The sequence below is a fragment of the Apostichopus japonicus genome, chromosome 16 (assembly GCF_037975245.1).
Source record: "Apostichopus japonicus isolate 1M-3 chromosome 16, ASM3797524v1, whole genome shotgun sequence".
NCBI classification, from domain to species: domain Eukaryota; kingdom Metazoa; phylum Echinodermata; class Holothuroidea; order Aspidochirotida; family Stichopodidae; genus Apostichopus; species Apostichopus japonicus.
In genome coordinates this window covers 36,304,116-36,322,852 of record NC_092576.1, presented here as the reverse complement: position 1 = coordinate 36,322,852, position 18,737 = coordinate 36,304,116, and the positions used below count along the sequence as shown (strand labels likewise).

The following is an 18,737-nucleotide window of genomic DNA, read 5'->3' as shown; positions in this document are numbered from 1 at the left end:
CTACTTGGTTGGCCCTGTGTATAATATGCACGCAACTAATTTGCATAACCAGACATTACATACCTAATTAACCTCCTTGTATTTCAACATTTGAACGTGGTGTTATAATTTCCTTTTAACTTGGAACATATCATCGTTTACCCACTATATTCACTTTTCAGATCAAATTTCCTCATCTGCTAATCAAACTTCGCGAAGAGCAATTTGACTGATTGTTTTTCACGTCAATTATTGCTCAGCAAATGTTCTGTTGACCTTGTAAGGTATTTTTTTTCTACGTTAATTGTAGGCTTCATGAATACGTTATTTCTTTACCTGTGACAGTATACATAACAGTATGTCAAATTTTCAGATTCGTTTCCTACGTGGAAGAAGAATAATCATAACAGCTAACACTAAACATAAAAAATACAAAGTATGATGGATTTTATATTACATGACATGACGGTATCTTACTTGTTGACTTGCTGCAATTTGTAGTAACAGTATAACAGACCTATGATATTCTTTGGTATCATTCGTATTCAGAGTAACTGTCCCGGAACACATTTTGGTCAGACTATGGTGGTCCTTAGTCTGAAAATGCAAATGAATTAAACAGATTATGAAAATATAGTTTAGTATATGCTCAGTATCAAATGAATGGTCCAAGAGTAAAGTTGAATTTGACTGGTTCTAGGACACCTCCATATCATTCTAGTAAGTTTTAAATGTAATCTCAACTTGATACAAGTTTCGAGACCAAAAAGCCCCCCCCCCCACCCCTCCCGCATTGTTCTCTTAATACACAAATCAGATGCATATATAATGCAAACTCAATGGAATCAATTGTATCCGTCTTAACTCTAAAATCATATGTTGTATTATTGTTCTTACGATACAATCTCTAAATGATTTTTTTGACAACAGTATATGTATGTTTGTCAGGTATGTATCTTGTTCCTTAATGTTTAAACATAGAAGTTACTTCCTTACATACCGCTATGACTTGGAACCGGTAATGTCACACGTGATATGTAACGGCTAGACAAATTCAATGTCTTCAAAAAGATGCCATGACATATTTTTGTACAGACACAGGCGTAGAACTGATGGTGGCACACTTTGTATGTAATGCATAGCCATTACGATTAATGGTTTTATAATAAGACTGCAACAAGACGAATTCCCTGCAGGAGTTTTATGAGATTGTTAAGTCATTCCAATTCTAGAATTATACAAAGAGGAATGTAAATGCAATAAAACTCAAATAATCTTGTAGCTTGTTATTGTTATTAGTTTTCGCAAGAGCAATCTAGCTACTACTTATTGTCAAGTTTAAAAATACTTACCTCAAGAGTCAGGTACTCCTGGGATTCCACCATCCATCTACCTCTTGTGAAATTTAAGTCAAGTTCTTGTTCCCCTGGTTTCCATAAGACTGCCGAGAAATGAACATATATGTAGGGTGATCGTTCTATAACTTTTAATTGGTTGTGTTTGCATTGTCTGTACCTTTAGTTTATGAATTAGTTCAAACTTAACAAGCTGTTCTTCCAGGTTAGTGAACACATTGGCAAAATATCTTTCCTTTCGTATTGTATTCTTAATTCAAAAGAATTGCATCATGCTTCGTTGCATTATGTTCATGGTTTTAAATTTCTCTCACCTCTGGGTGTGTCTGATTCACAAGGCCAAAGGGAGTCGTTTGGAAAACACAAAGGTACCAAGCAGTCAATGAATCTGTGTAGAAAGAAACCCCCGTACTTTATCAGTATTACCAAAAAAGAGAACTTTCATCGATAAACTTTGCAGTTTCTAATTAATTACAATTGTTTGCAATTTTATCAGATATTAACCGCATTACAAATACATTATGCACGCCAAAATGCTATGAAATATGATCGTTTTCACTATCATTTATTTTCTTGTATTAATGTTGAGTAAGATACTATTAACATCCAAAATAACCACTATGTATTACGTACATTACATAATGATTAATTAACACATCAGGTTAGTAGGTATAAAATAAATCAATAGTTGACACATATTTCGCATAGATTTTACATCCTGGAATAAAAGTATGAACAAATTTTCTTACTCTATTTTAAAACTTAATATTAGTTAACTTACGAGATTTTCTTCAATTTTTGACATTTCTGTGCATAACAAAGTAGCCCGACGACTTGTTCTTGTGTGAATTCGATTCTCTTTTCCGTTCTGATTTGGATTTCCTCTAAAGTAGACAGTGCGGGCACGTGGTTTCCATTTTCCAGAGTTATACTGTGCTGCTCCGCTTCACGAAATGTATCGAGTACTAGACAGGATAATGGAAGCTTGAAGAAGATAGAAACCACATTTGTATGAATTACGTTTGTAAGCGAATATGTATTGTTTGATGAAACATACCCATAGACTAAGAAAATTGATTTTAATTGGATGTTATGTAGTCACGTTTATTTAATGAAAATATGTCATATTTGTTAGGTTTCCCGGGCAAAGGTGTAAACATAAGTTTTAAATTGCTACTATTCGGAAAGAGAGACCCACGCTAGAAATCATTAGCTAACCAAAATGGCAGTATGAATTAATTTGACCAAAGATCTGTCAATGCATGTAATGTAGACATATGTAAAAAGTGTTGCAACATGAAGTTTTTATTACCATCTTTAGTAGATCCCGATCGATAATATTGTTTTTCATATTTTTGCATTTGCATGTTACAATATTTGAATGAAACCAATTCACCTTATGCCTTGATGCAATCTCAAGAAATTGAATGTGAGCCCTTTGTAGGAGTCTGCTATCACTACGTCTAAGTGCCATGCCACCGGAACAAATACTTCTCAACATCTCCAAATCCTCCTCGGGTTCAACAATCTATTTAGAAAATCAAAATGAGACACCATTGACTCGGAGATTTTAATCCCAGCAGAAATAATTTAAAAAAAAAATCCTTTCGCTATTGTTAGTTTATTGCCGAGTTGTTTCGTCCTAAAGTAGACAATTTCAATGTTGTGGATAGTTAAGCTTGTCGAGTTCTCTTCTTACTGTGAAATACACTAACTACATTGTGAGTAGTAGGAAAGTAGACATTTCAATCACAGAAAAGTCTATATTGCATCATTACATACACTAGAGAGAAATGAAGTAAATGTTCTCATCTAACATGGCGTTATATCAACATTAATCCAAGTGAAAAATTGTGCTGTGCTGGATATTTTGTATTTCATCCTCACTGTTTGCAAGGTTAGCCTTCATCATTACTGTACACTTGCTATATTTTGTTTTGCACAGATTATGCATTTGTTATGAAATATATATGGTATTCATATGACAGAACACATGTTTATCTATCTACTTACACCAGAAGTCAAAGATTCCGTTGAGCTCAGTCGCCATTTGCCAGAGGAAACATCTAACTGAAAGACATATTCCAAAAGTTGCCAGAATACTGCAAAAAAAGAAGTTATGAATCATTTTCGTTCGATAAAGTGTTGAAACGTTATTTTTTAGTAATTTTAAAACCGTCGTCATCCATGTGTTAATTGCTTAACACTGTGCAGTCGTTTTAATTTGTTATTGATATGAATCGATTATGAAATGTAGTTAACATATACTCATGCATTGATAAACATATGTTTATGATGTTTTGGGATATTCTTACCTGTAATACTTCTTGAATTCATGTTCGATTTCAATGTCTCTACGGTTAAGGACAGAGGTAATACAAATTTCCCATGGAATCTGGGATAAATGAAAAGAGAATCTACATATTGTATAAATAGTAGCAACATGAATTCGAATGCTTGAACATAACATTGGTGACGACGACGAGAACATTAACATGTTCGAAACATTAAACTTTAAAACAAGATTCAGATTGAAAATAAAAATTAAATATTTCAAAGAAGGCAAATGTGTATCCTAAGCTTAAAGGAATTGAACTTTAACTTGTAAACAAGAGCCCAAGGGCACTGTGGTTCCTTGCTGGGGGTATATGACAATACACATAATATTATCAAGCAAGATTGGGCTGAAAAAGTCCAAGTAATTGTGGTCCTACATGTTCCCATAAAGTAACCATCACTATAGCCAACACTTTTGTGATCACAAAATGTGATCGGATTTTTTATCAAAAGGCACTTTTGAGATCTAAATATGGCGTCGAAAATGTAAGAAATATAAGAGACCTACAAGCGTGTCAACAGATATGATAACAATGGTGACCTCAGATGACATGACCTTTAAGTTTCAACATATTCCACCACCCCATTCACAACTTGTCCCAAAATATCAACCATGTCACACCAGGGTCTTAGCTAGCGATGCGTCTCGCCGTCTTTGAGACGGCTAGATCGAAATGAAAGACGGCCGAATTTGAGTGGGACGGCTTTTGAGACGCCAATAAATGGCCCTGTCCAGCCTCCCAATTTAACGTAACTATTAGTTATTTACATGTACTGCTCAGTCACAGCGCAGCACGTTTAAAATGATGACACAACACTGTGAAATAAATCACTGAAAAAACCCTGACAGTCTAGTCAACAACACAATATGAAAACCAACACTCAATAGCCAACCAACTAGCTAGGTAAACAAAAATCGTTTCGTCGCGTGATAATTTTCGCACACCCGTGTCTATGTATTTTTTTCCTCCTTGCTAGGTGTTGTGTATCACGGTACTGTGGAAAGAGTGAGCTAATATTGACAGCTCCTGCGATGTTTTCCTAAAGGCAGTAGGGAAAATTTTGCGTCGTACTAACGACCATGCAGTCTGTCTAGTTACAAAATGGCGCGAAATTTACGATTAATTTTTTGCAGATAATGCGCGGGTTCGAGAAACCATTTGTCAAGGCAATACATGTATGCAACACAAGAGATCTTGCCTCGCAGTTAGTATGAATATTAACCCTTTTTCATTACGGTCGCCATGGTCGCATTGGTGACGACCATTCTCGCGGCTGGCGATGAGAATTTCTGGAAAATTAACGCTAGTCGCCAGACCCATAATACTGTGGCGATCAGTTTTTGCAACTGAAAATTTCGCCAATGCTTTACAAAAATAACGAAGGTGCCCGCCCGACGCGGTACTACCCGGTTCCTAATTTATTACCCGAATCCTACGCATAGTGTGATTTTTTTTTTTTGGCAAACCGATGGTTAGGCAGATTTCCCATTGACTTAGTGTGTTGTTAGGCTACCATGTGGTCGAAGAAAACAGCAATAACGAAAGTATTTCATGGATATCTTATAACTGCGTCACAACTTCAGCGAATAAAAAGACGGCTAGGCTAGATTACCCCCATTGACTTAGTGTGATGTTAGGCAACCATGTGGTCGAACGTAACAGCAATAATGAAAATATTCCATGGATATCTTAAAACTGCGTCACAATTTCAGCGAATAAACAGATGGTTAGGCTTAGCTAGAATTCCATTGACTTAGTGTGGTGTTAGGCTACCATGTGGAAGAAATTATTATTTATTCAATCGTTCCCTCTATTTCATAGAAGGAAAGGCTTACAAGGAAGTTTACGAGATGTTTATGGGTTATAGAAGGGATAACTAAAAAATAATAATCGCAAGTAGCTTTTTACTAATCGTTTATTGCAATGCGATCAAATTGCGCAATCTAGTGGCTAATGCGAACCCTGGGCCTGCATATTAGATAGTAGTAGCCTACGAGTAGTAATAACTGTTTAAGAGCTAAATTGGATACTTATATGGTCTGATCCAATATATGTGGAGAGCAAGCATAATCAGCGGCGGCAGTGTGATGTTAGTAGTTATGTTAATTATATGATGTCATTAACAAGTTAATGAAAGAAACAAAAGCAAATAGAAATTATTGAGGAAGGTTTTATACATTATCTTACACCTACGTATTTGAACATGAAAACATAAAGTAAGATTTTTTTCACCGTACCCAGTTTGTTAGAAAATAATATACATTAGCCTATGTCATTATTTTAAAATCAAAATGTACTACTAGCCACTGTCATCAGTACTAACTAGTACTAGCTTTAAAGTAACGTTAGCAGTCAGTACTGGCAGTAGTGCTACTCGATGTTGAGCCTAGGCCTAGTGTTTTTTGTACTAATATTTAGCATATCAAAGTGGCTATCAAAGTTTCATTTTGGCTATCAAATTTTTATTCTGGGCCACCAGAATTTGGGAAAATATAAAGTCTTGGTCGCCACAGGATTTTCCTCCTGGTGACCGCATTCACTGGGGAATGTAAAAGGGTTGAGTATGATTGTTACCATGGTAATATATGAAGGCATGAGCTTTTTGCGCGGATTTCCTTGCTTTCTTTTCTACCTCCGTAATTTATATTTCACAATTTCCGTGAATTTCTAACAACAGCGGTACTGTATCATTTGATCCGTCATTCGCATGTTTTTCATTACCGAATCGATGCATATCCAACCTGCAGAGGGACAGAAACTATTATCCTAACACACTGTAGCATACGCAAAATACCGCAAATTTTTCTCTGGATTTTCAAACATTCCCAACATTATTGACACGATATTTTCATAAATTTCCTATGATTTTCAATATTTTAGTATCATTAGAGTAGGAAGGCTATTGACGAGAAGTGTAGTGCTGTAGCTGCTGACTATTATTCCAGATTAAAACAGACCATTGTGTACATTTTATGAACAGTAACATTTTAAGTATGGGTCGCCATGATTGAAAGAACAAGTAGGGTGAAAACGACAGGCTATTCATGTGGCTTCAGTGTGCACATTTTGGTGTGAAACTTTGCTTTTGAGTGTTTTAATCAATTTAAAAATCTTATTAAAATAGGCACCAAAATGTTGTCTTTAAACCTCGAATTTCTCAGAGCCTCCGGGGCTTTGACCCCTGTACCCCAACCGGGGCGTTGCCCATGGACCCTACCACAGGCCCTAAGGCAGGCCCATGGACCCCACCTGTAACTGTGTCGCGCTGCAAGCTGACTGACGCCCTCTGCATTAGTATTGTATCACCCACAAAGTTCTGTGAATTTTTTTTTACCCCAGGCTCATCCCTGTATAGGCCTATGGATGACATTAACAGAATAAAGGCATATACTCTACAAGATACACAGTAGGCTATTTTATAGTACATAACATAAATAATTCCACAAGATATTGTTTGAACTTTTTGGTGCTCAAATTCTTTGTATTATATCAATTACTATAAGCTGTTTTCATGGTGCACTTTTGCACCTAGTGTTTTATAGCAATTTTTATGTTTGAATGCCCCAAAAAATCATGATGGCTAAGGTGCTTCCACAGCTTTCTAAGCATACTTTTTACCCCAATTGTGTCAAATAAACCATTGATAGGGGCTGGGCTTCCAGGGGCCCTAAGGCGGGCCCCTGGACCCCACCCGTTATAGGCTTCGCGCTTCGCGCTCGCGCAGGCGCCTCCGGCGCCAGATGGATAGTCTCCTGAGCAGATGAGACACCCTATTTGAAATTTCTGGCTAAGACCCTGTGTCACACCTTGGCATTGAGATTTAATTGCATTAAATGTCAAAAAATTAACTTTGAACTTGTATGTAACTTAAAACACAAAGGTCACCCTGAGGTCAACATGTTGACATTTTTGATGAGTGAGACGTGAATATAGCATCAAACTATAACAATTTCAAACATTTTTTCTTTGCCCATTTTCTCCCCCCCATAATACTACTTTTTTAACATTAGCTGACCTTTGGTGACCTTGGATCACATGACCGTTAAGTTTGAAAATATTCCCCTATACCATTTGCAACTTGTCCAAAAAAATCAACCTTGTCACACCTTGGCACTGGGAGTTATTACACTAAATGTCTGAAAATTAACTTTGACCTCAGATAACTTAACGTACAAAGGTCACCTTGGGTCAACTTATTGACATTTTTGATTGATGAGACCTAAATTAGAGCATCAAACTATAAAAAATTTGCATTTTTTTCTTTGCCCATTTTCTACCCCCAAAATACTAGTTTTTTGACATTAATTGACCTTTGGTGACCTCGGATCACATGACCGTTAAGTTTGAAAATATTCCCCTATACCATTTGCAACTTGTCTCAAAATATCAACTGTGTAACACCTTGGCACTGGGAGTTGTTGCATTAAATGTCTGAAAATTAACTTTGACCTCGTATAACTTCGCACACGAAGGTCACACGGGTGTCAACCAATTGACATTTTTGATCGGAAGGTACCTTTGATATCCAAATCTAGCATCAAAACCAAACATTTTCTTTTTTGCTCGTTTCCTCCCAAAATAAGCACATTTTTTCTAATGTGACCTTTGACCTTTTGACCTTGGTTTCAGATGTAGTTTAATCTCCTGATTCCAAAAAACAAAACGAAAAGTCTGTACAACCGTCCTAACTCCGACCGAAAAACTTTGACCCCATATAACTTCGCACATAAAGGTCACACGGGGTCAACCTATTGACATTTATGATCAGCAGGTACCTTTGACATCTGAGAATAGCATCGAAACTGTAAAAAACCTCAAAACACGAAAAGGTCACCAGAGGTCAAATTGAGGTCAAGGGTCACCAAGATGCGGTTCGACAATTGGATGACATTGAGGCAACTCCCAACCCAAACGGACAATTCGTTCTCAAGTTATCGCAAAAATACTAGTTTTTTATCATTAATTGACCTTTGGTGACCTCGGATCACATGACCGTTAAGTTTGAAAATGTTCCCTTAACCAGTTCACAACTTGACCCAAAATATCAACCTTGTCGCACATTGGCACTGGGAGTTATTGCAGTTTTAATATTTTCGGTTTTTGGACCATAACTGACCTTGGGTGACCTTTGTGAGCACCAAAAACAATAGGGCACACCTTCTCCATATGGCGGATCTATAGTCCAAGTTTGGCCTCAATCCAACATTCCCTTATTGAGATAGAGCGTACCCAAGCAAGTGTCACAGACGCACACACACACACACACACACACGCACACACACGCCAACCTGACTGCATAGGTTCCTTTTGCTAAAGCAAGGAACCAAAAATGCACAACCTGTATTCAAAGAAGTTATTAACAGTTACTATTTTGATTAATATAATTAAAACCGTTTAAATATGAGCCATTATTATGCTTATGAACTGTTTACTCACGCTAAGGCTTTCAGCTGAAGACACCGTTGTCCATATGTGACCACTCCTAACATGTTTTCCTGGGAAATTTCGTGTTCTGCTTGTGTTTTGAAGACCAGTTTCTCTATTGATAATAAAACGGGAACACTCAGTCCGGATTCCAGGGTTACCTCATTTTGTTGTGCTACCTTGAAGCTGTGGACTAGTTGAAGGCAGGGTACTCCGATCTAAAGATAAATACGGTGAAATATTGACTTACAATAATCACATTTTCTTATCATATATGTAGCTCAAGTTTGTTCTTCACGCCAAATCTGGATAAAGACTCGTGAGTTAATTGATGTTTTAAATCAACATCACTATCTTGAAAAAGAGAACTTGACAGTGATCTTAATTAGTTGTACTTTGGAATGAATCACCTGCATGAACAAACAATTATATTGACCAGTTAAATACATAAACAGCTGAGTAAACCTGATCTGTTTTTTTTTAAATTATATTAGCTGCTTTAGTTTTTCGTTCATGACAGCTTATGTAGCTTTAATGAACAGTTGTATGCCTTGTACGGGTTTGTACGGGTTTGTCGATAAAACTGCATGTTAACATAATGACTTACAATGCTTATATTCTTCGTGACAAGTTCTGTTTGACATAAACACTTCGAAGTCTGTCACATCATAGTTCATACTGTATATTATTGGTATTAAATTTTGTTAACAAAAGGAAACAACCAAAAGAAATTTACTCTCCTACCTTTGCTTCCCAATGCTAATTTGGATTTCAAGACATTCATATTTAAAGTAAATTTATTGTCTGGAAATGTTTTGAAACAATCAATTGAGAATAAATATATTCTCTTCAAATTCTTGCTGTTGTTGATAATCCGTGTTTCTTAACCCTAACAAAAATCATCATTTTTAACTTCATACACACACACCACAGATATAAATACATAACACCATTCCCAATGTAGTCTACCTGATGTCCTTAGCGTGTGTTACATCTTATCTTAGACCAATACATTTAATACTTGTGTCGATTATTTGTTTTCGAAATCATTACTAAACAACCGAGAAGTCACGTTGCATTTCACGGTGAGCCACGCACTGCCGACAATTTGGCACCTAAATTCAATGTAGGACTATATTCCAACAACATCGCACACTTATGGAATCGGAAAATGCAGAAAAGGCCCTTGCGTGAAGTCTGTTGGATATGACACTAAACGTTAAAAGTTCAAAATACGGCAAATACATATGTAACTACCTTCTTCCTCGATGCAATTTCAAGAAGCTGTATATTTGATCTTTGTAAGAGTCTGCTATCAGAAGATCGTATTATCATGCCTTTAGAACACAATCCCTTCACAGTTTTAACAATCTTCTCTGGATCATCTGGCTGTTCAAAAAGACATAGAGATGCAAAGGACGCGCCTCCTTCTACACTTTTCAAATATTCGATTATTCTGCCTGAGGCTTTCTTGTTAAGTCCACAAGCGAAACGAAACACAAATTGTAGATCAACAGGATTAATTGCGTCCAATGTATAATTAAGCCAGAAAGGCCAAAACCTCCCAGCATACGAAGACAAATATCTAGCGGCATACCATTCAGCAAATAGTTTGTGATAAAAACGAACGATTTCACTTTGTTTAGTGTGGTGAATATCATATTCTTCTGGTTCGTTGATTATTTCATGAGTTTTATCTACGATAAGAATCCCGATGTTGGAAAGTTCTTCATAGCAACCCTTTCCAACTGTGTCGATGAAGGTACGTTTGGGCCAAGCAATCATTTGTGTTTTCCCAGTGAGACTATCAAACGCAAGTCTGTTCAGTTTGGAGTATTCACGTATCGACTGATCAATTGGTTCCTTAAGCTTCTTCCACATGTGACTGTAGAAACCATCTATAACGTACTTAAAGAAACTCGTCACTGAACTAAACTCGATAACACCTTTCTGATCATTGGCAACATGGGCAAATAGGACGCAGAACATCGGCACCTGGCAAATATCATTTAGAATTGGACTACTGTTCAGAGCATTTGTTATACGTTTACTTGCTTCCTGGTCACCACCAGTAACTGTTCGTTGAATGTACTCATCCCTGGACTTTTCATCAAATCCAGTCAATCTAATAGTAAGAGTGGTTGGATGTAAATATTTTGGTAAGGATGATGATCTAGTGGATACTACAACCTTGATATTTGGGAACATCTTTCCAGCGATCATCTTCATAATGTCAGTTTCTTTACCACTATTCTTATCAGGATATTCATCATATCCATCCAACACGATAACCAGAGATAAACTGTGTCTCAGGATTTCCAGGATGTCATCATCCGTCAAAGGTGATTCCGGTGGCATCAAGACAAAACGAATAGCTTCAAATATTGAAGAAATATCTCCCAGAAGCCTAAGTGGCAGCAGAATGAAAACAGCGACATTTTTGAGCGGTGATGCAACATTTCCCAAACACCAGTCATATGCAGCTTGAAGAGTAAGGGTCGATTTCCCGTAACCAGGGTCTCCTTCTAATAAGATTCGATTAGATGGAATTATATCACTGTCAAAAATGTCTCGGAATGATTTCAGACTCACTAAACCCGATTCTTCAAATGATTGCACGTCATGTTTGAAGGAAGAGGGTTGGTTGACAAGTTCTAAACCAGACTCAACATATATATCATCAACGCAGCACATCTTCTCTCGTATGTATGGAATTGGCTGAATTATATTGTACCACAGGGCGTATGTGTGTTTTAAAGAGTTCGTGAAGATCTTTAGTTTACCTGTAGTGAGAAACGAATAGCGTATTACAAGTGAGCAGATCTACACACAAGCTAAGATAGCAATTGTCTAGAATTAATTGTGCCGTGCAGAAGTGTTAACTACAGCATGCCGCACAATGTACGACTATAAAAACTCTACGCAACTGGCATTACTTTGAAAATCATGAATAGTCGGGCACTGTGCGTGGACTTAAGATTGGTACTGGTCATCAATTTACCGGTTATAAGTAGGCTCCAGTCAGGATCTTAAACACACTAGTCAGCACCAGTTTTAATATGTGGTGTCACCTGTCAAATATCATCGTCATATCATATATTTTTTGTAATGAAATTATTACAGTTATACCCAGAAATAGAAAACAAATTTAAGGCGCATCGAACGTAAAACAAAAACATACCATTATCGGCCTCACTAACTTTACTCCACACTCTCGTTCGAAGTTGACATACAACTATTTATTCAAATATAAATATCATTGCCATGAAGCCGTTTGCTAAGAGGAATACTTTAGAAGTATACATTTAACTGGAATATGTTGTTTAACCCTCCGCTGCGGTCATTGATTCAAAATAAAAGCAATTTCAGTTTCGTTTCATACATATGTTAATAGCCACAAACTTGTTTTTTACATAAAATCACACAAATGAGATTTGCAATTTTTGTACGAATATATGAGGCAATTGAAGTTTGTAAGTGTAGCATTACCTAAGAATTATAGTAAAATGTCGGCTTTGACCTAATCATCGAGAATATCAAATTTTTATTACTAAGATATTACACACCCAATCACATAGTTGTATTATTACACGCAAAATTGTTTATCTTCAATTAAACAAACAATAAACCTCTAGCTATATTTTTCTCAAAATTCACTTTCTGTTGAAAGTTGAGTGTTACACGTTAAAGGTTAAAATATCCGATTTACCTCAAAAACTTCTGAATAGCCTCCCATAAATGGTGATTAGTAAATGAAATCCCAATCTTTAGTAAATAGTACTAAATCGATGGGAGTATTTTACATGTTTAACAATTATGACAGTGCTACATGAGCATGTACATATAATGATATGCTCTAAGTTACAGTACCTTCTTCCTGAGCCTTAGACTGACCATCACTGGAACATAGTCTCCCCGTATGTTCCTCATACAGATTTTTCACACGTTCCTCGATCCCATAAAGACACATTTTCTTCAGCGCAGACAGAAGTGTTAGGATATTTGTTGGCTTTATTTGTCCTCTCTCTTCCATATAACGAATCATGAGAAGGCCCGCACTGACTGCAGCACCCAGCTCCTCTATGATAACAGGCGGATATTCAAAGAATGTAGCAAGTTGAAGAACAGTTGTAACAGTCAGAACGTCAGCAAGTGCAACTTTAAAACTACCAAAACCTGTTGAGAAAAGAAAAAAGATTGAAGATACCTAAGTAGTACACGGAACACTCCCAACTGATGCGTTAGTGATATGATCGTGAATATTTTGAACTTATTGATCAAAAGTAATGACCTGGTCATCCCTTTTACTTTCAAAAGTATGATAAGATATTATGTTGTCAATTTGTTTTCATGATATCTGCTTTACATTCGCCAATATTAAGTATTTTTATCAAAGAAAAGTGAAGATGGCTTCTCAAATAAGTTAGCAAACGCAACAGTGTACCATGGATTGTACATACAACAGCCTAACACGAGTTAGACAAAAAATTACAATAAATGCAAATTGTTCAGTTTTCAAACTTACCGTTCACTGTCTTCCTCACATCTGGTGTGATGTCCACGGGATTCAAATTGGCAGCCATCTTAGGTCTGTAGATCTGTATGCAAAATACAAATGAGGGTGAATTACTTTGGGTGCAAATTCTTTGTAAAGTTCCACAGTCAAGACAATAAATGGATTACTCGAGATATACATGGGTTTCCATCATGTTGATATTTTGAATGGTTGATGTTACATTTTGACTGTGTCCCTCTTGTGATCGATGGTGCAAACTGTATAATTGCTATACATGATGTGTATGGAGCTGACTTTTATTGTACATAAACGCGTATCATTTTATAGTTATCATACGAAATTAAAATATCACTTACAATTACTCGATTAGAAGAACCGGAAGTAGCTAGACTAGAGTATCAGTTAGAATGTTTATATATTTATTATATAACCTATTGAATTTCACTGATAAATAATACAGGAAAAAAATATGTTATAAAGGCGCATCTAGGCCTATTAAAAACAGCAGGGCTGGATCAAAATATACATTCACCTAGATAATGTTCAAATAAATAAAGGCAACGTGACTTGATTACACATCATATCATATTTTCAGTTGAGCTTGACAAAATAGAACAATGTGCTTTTTAAGTGCGGTGAAACGAGCCAAACAAACAATGAAACACATTCAACCAAAATATTATGCATTAGAATATACATAATCGGAGCACGTGATAGGCCTATGGGTTACAGTTTACTCTCTCTACGTCTCAGTAAAACCAAAATCAAAGAACAGAAACACGTTGATTTTTAGCACAGTGCGTATACATTATAGCGTACGCCTAGGCTAATAAACGTTGCATTATAATCAAATAATAACATGTATGATCATAGGTCTTATCCTACTCCTCCATCTACTTTATACACTGTACTAGCCCTGGGCTTACTAAAGTAAAATTAGCCCTACAAGGCGTAGACTAGTAGTAGTATTATTTCGTTATATTTGCTTACAATTTTCTTTTCGAATTTGGCTGCCCAATTCGACATCTCAAGCGCCTACAGTAACAATGAAACCGTACCTCACGCGAACGAGTGAACAGACTAGGTAATGGGTACATTAGTTACGCGCTCGTCTAATAAAAGAAATACATGGTATCTGGTGTAAATATTGAATAGCCCCATCGGATGGAAAAGTCCTTATGTACAGTAGCATCCATCACCACAATTCCTTATGTGGCGATAGATAAGCCACATTAAGACTTATGAAAAAAAGATCATCGTTTTGTGACAGTGTAATGACCGTATGATATATATAATATGTTTTTGGTCAGTATGTGGCGGTGCTGTTAGCGCCACATAAGGACATGTTATTGTTATAATGTGGCAGCAATTTGTATTCACATAATGACTTAGATCCACATAGTTTTTGTCCCGTTTGGCGTTACATACAGTCGGTGATATCCTTTGAATGCATTATGAGGTCAAACACTGTTTTGGACAATTTCTCGTATTTTATGAGTATCGACACACGCATTGTATTCGCTTTTCTATGCAAATACCGTGCGCAGACATAAGGAGCACATGTGCTCAAAAACCAATAAGTTCACAAATGGTATCGATATATAAAGTTTGTCAGTTTGATAAATTTGATGAATTTGATAACACCAGTCGCTTAACAATGCAAATATACTAAACTGGCTTAAAAATAGGAACAATAAAGGTTTAAGTTTAAGTAATCCATACATAACATATGTTTACTGCTCATATTACTCCAAGTAAAAATGTTCACTACGGCTTATTAAAGGTCTAACTTGCACACCAATTATATAGTGATATACAGCTATGCTAGGCCTATACCTGTTCAACGATGTAGTTAGACAGTAAAGACAACCATTTAGCGAATTATTGCATTACTGAGGTTAACATTAATTAGAGAAATTAAACACAGGTATGATACCAAGGTTAAGTTGCATTCCCTTCATTTTTCTAGGTAGAACTAACGTTATGCTAGGGGCCTAATAATGATCTACTAGTTGCTACTGCATGGCATTGTAGGATTTGAAGATTTTACTTTCAAGTTCGATACATAACATTGTAATATTAGCCCAATGTGTACCCTTACATATAGCATTTTGAACCACTATTCCACTGGTACCGATAAAACATTACAACACTACGCTCATTTGAACTTGATTCAACTAGCCATGGCTGTTGTCGAGTGTTGGATTAAGAAAAAGGTTTATTTTGCTTTATATCTGATTGAATGGAGGTACACTTATTGGGAAAAAGCAAGAGAGGAGGGTCCTGGGAGTGAATCCTTCGAAAATGTAACACTTTCAAATACTATTTGTCTTCTCATAGAGATTTTAAAGGACAAAAATACTTTTCAGATTTTTTTTTGTTTTGGTATTCGGCATTTTTTGGTGGGGGAGGGGTGGGAGGGGTGGGATGGAAAGCGTGTTGGAAATTGCGTCTACCTCATCATTCCTGCCTTTTGTGCTAGGAGCATACCTAAATAGTGAATGTTTGTTTGATGAAGTTAGACGGGTTGCAATGATAACATGCGATGTTAACATGAAAAGTAACATGTAGTTACTTAGTTGAAAATGCCATCTCTTTAACATTCTTAACTCTATATAGATATTGTTCTCTGAATGTAAAGTATTTTGGGCAGGAAGTTAGTTCCCTACTACAAAAATTGGTCGATCACGTGTAGATGGTTATATGTGTTACCATCTCAGAATATTATCTTTAACGTTGGTTGATTTACACTTTAGATGTCAAGATGTGTGTTACATTTGTAACGTTCTCATGTGTTATTTTGGGCATTTAGCATTTGATCACTATGCAACAGTTTGTAAAAAACATTATTGGGGACAAATGATATGTACAGTTTATAGGGAAAAAGACATTTTGAGAATGTGCATCTCCACATATTCAAGTACTATGAGGATGTGTTTTTTTAGCCTAAAGATTCAAACAATCTACAGCCATTGTGTTTGACAATACACTTTAACTTCCGGAATATAGGAATAATAATACGTAAATGGTGCAGATCTCTTCCACGGGAACACAATCCAAACCTTTGTTGCAAAAGCAATACCTGTTCATGTTTTGTATTTGATGTGAGTATATTATTCGAGCACAAATAGCTGTCATAACATTTAAGCTCAAGAAAGCAGTGCTTGTATCTACATTAGCCATACAACCGCCCAATATTGTTCTCCACCGGAGATGGAACTTCTCATGTCGGTGTGCATATTTACATGTGACATCTAGAATTTTCAGCAGAACCGGTGTCCTATCATCCATAATTTCAAATTTCTGTTCAAGTTTTTACGGTTGTACAACATATTGTGTAAAACAACATTTAATTTTTCACTAGATTCTCTTTTCTTTTCGAAATACCCGTTACGTAACGTTGTATACATACAGCCTCAGCCTAAATGCTACAATAGTACTTTCGACAAACACTTCCTTATTCCGCAACGGTTCTCTAGTGCGCAATCACGGAACTCGGGTGAACGGACAACACCCCAGGAAAGACGTATACGTACGGATTAGTAAGTACAGTGCTAGATCACGTCACTATGTCATGTGTATACGATATATGCTTCACGATATTTTACAAAGCTTATGCACTAAGGATATTAGGCAAACACATGCATAGTAATATTGATAAGAACCAGTACTAAGTGGACTTCAAATGCATTCTACCTTCTCATTGTAATAGCTAGCTATACTTCCTCAGATTATGTTCTATTAAAGAAAACATATAATTTATTTATTTTCAAACAGTATTGAAGTGTCCATAACCACTATAAATACAACGTCATATCTTCATTATCTGCTTCCTCTCAGCAGTAAAATTACAAGATAGTTCTCGCTCTGCCGCTCTCCTTGAAAGAGGTCGAACTTAAGAATGACAAAATAGACCTTATTGACAAACAATTTCCAACACCACCATAAGGTAACAATAAATACATGTTTTTAAACAAAATGACACCCATTCAAAATTGAGATCTCAAGTACTTACTTTTTTATCACAACCATTCCTAACAATTGATATAGGCCTACTTATCGTAGTTACGAATTGTGACAAAAAACAGTTATGTGTCTGGGTTAATGGACAAGCCGTAATGATAACAACTTTTACGCAATGTTATTACTCTAAAATAAAACCAAATGAGTTGTAGCCTACTAGACTGTTCTGTAACGATAGAGAGGTAAATAAAGTGGTACATTAACTAGGTTGATTATATGGCCTACATATAGGTAAACAAATAGTATGCACAACGTTGCTCTGATTGGATTGAGCTGATATTTAATTATGACTGGGCCTATGCATGAAGTTATAAGTAACTTAGTTTGTACGTACGCCTTAATTCGCCTGATCCATAAATCAAAGTAAATAACGGTTCCGTGGTATATAATAATCACTATGGCTTTCAGCACACAGCTTTATAGTTGAATTCATGCTACATGTCATAATGTAGCATATAGTTTAGTGAAGAGTGCAAACCTGGAACAAGGTTTGTCCTTAAACAGTTTTAGAATACTCACGCGATATATTTATAAAGTACATAAAATCATCATAATGTGAGTTTAATACTGGCAAACATGCACTGCCGGTTGAACTGGCGGAAGGATGCAATAAATGGTAATTCATTCATCTTTTTATATATTTATTAGATATACTCCTTACAAGGTCATTTCCTTAGCCGGAAAAATTCAAACCATTTGTAAACTGATTGACGTCGGTTTCATTTTCTATCTTACACGCTGTAGGTTAAACAATGTGTTTGTAAAATGTCGAATGAATCACCTCCATGTATTTACTATTAGAGTACTATGTATGGAATCATAGCTAGTATGCATCTTAAATATGAAATATCAATGTTTTTAGCTGTTGAATTGACAGTAAGAAACCCTTCTATATTTATGTGAAATACCAATGCGAAACATGCACATTAAAATACTCCCTAGATCTGCGTATAAGTGTGAGTTTTGCGTATGACATACCAATCCTTCATTCATTTACATTCCCACATTCCTTTATCGTTGATCCTTACATAGTTATATATGTTCACAGAACTCAATGAAGATTATAGACCTATCTGTGATGAAGATGATACCCTGTTACAT

The 18,737-nt window shown here is 36.1% G+C and overlaps 1 protein-coding gene across 7 annotated transcripts in view; it reads right to left on the bottom strand.

Moving 5' to 3' along the window:
- Window positions 1-18,737, bottom strand: part of LOC139982256 (uncharacterized) — an 87,710-nt gene that overhangs the window by 40,021 nt on the left and 28,952 nt on the right. For 4 of the 7 annotated variants that reach the window (XM_071994918.1, XM_071994919.1, XM_071994913.1 and 1 more), the window contains 11 exons: window positions 13,623-13,687; window positions 12,968-13,273; window positions 10,355-11,880; window positions 9,110-9,315; window positions 3,650-3,729; window positions 3,348-3,436; window positions 2,731-2,862; window positions 2,116-2,318; window positions 1,649-1,722; window positions 1,332-1,420; window positions 457-576 (listed from right to left, as the gene is read on the bottom strand). In XM_071994918.1, the coding sequence (XP_071851019.1) occupies window positions 457-576; window positions 1,332-1,420; window positions 1,649-1,722; window positions 2,116-2,318; window positions 2,731-2,862; window positions 3,348-3,436; window positions 3,650-3,729; window positions 9,110-9,315; window positions 10,355-11,880; window positions 12,968-13,273; window positions 13,623-13,687 (2,890 nt within the window). Of the gene's footprint in view, window positions 1-456; window positions 577-1,331; window positions 1,421-1,648; window positions 1,723-2,115; window positions 2,319-2,730; window positions 2,863-3,347; window positions 3,437-3,649; window positions 3,730-9,109; window positions 9,316-10,354; window positions 11,881-12,967; window positions 13,274-13,622; window positions 13,696-17,970; window positions 18,141-18,737 lie in introns of those variants that run through there. The other 3 variants (XM_071994914.1, XM_071994915.1, XM_071994917.1) reach the window with 2 other exon arrangements.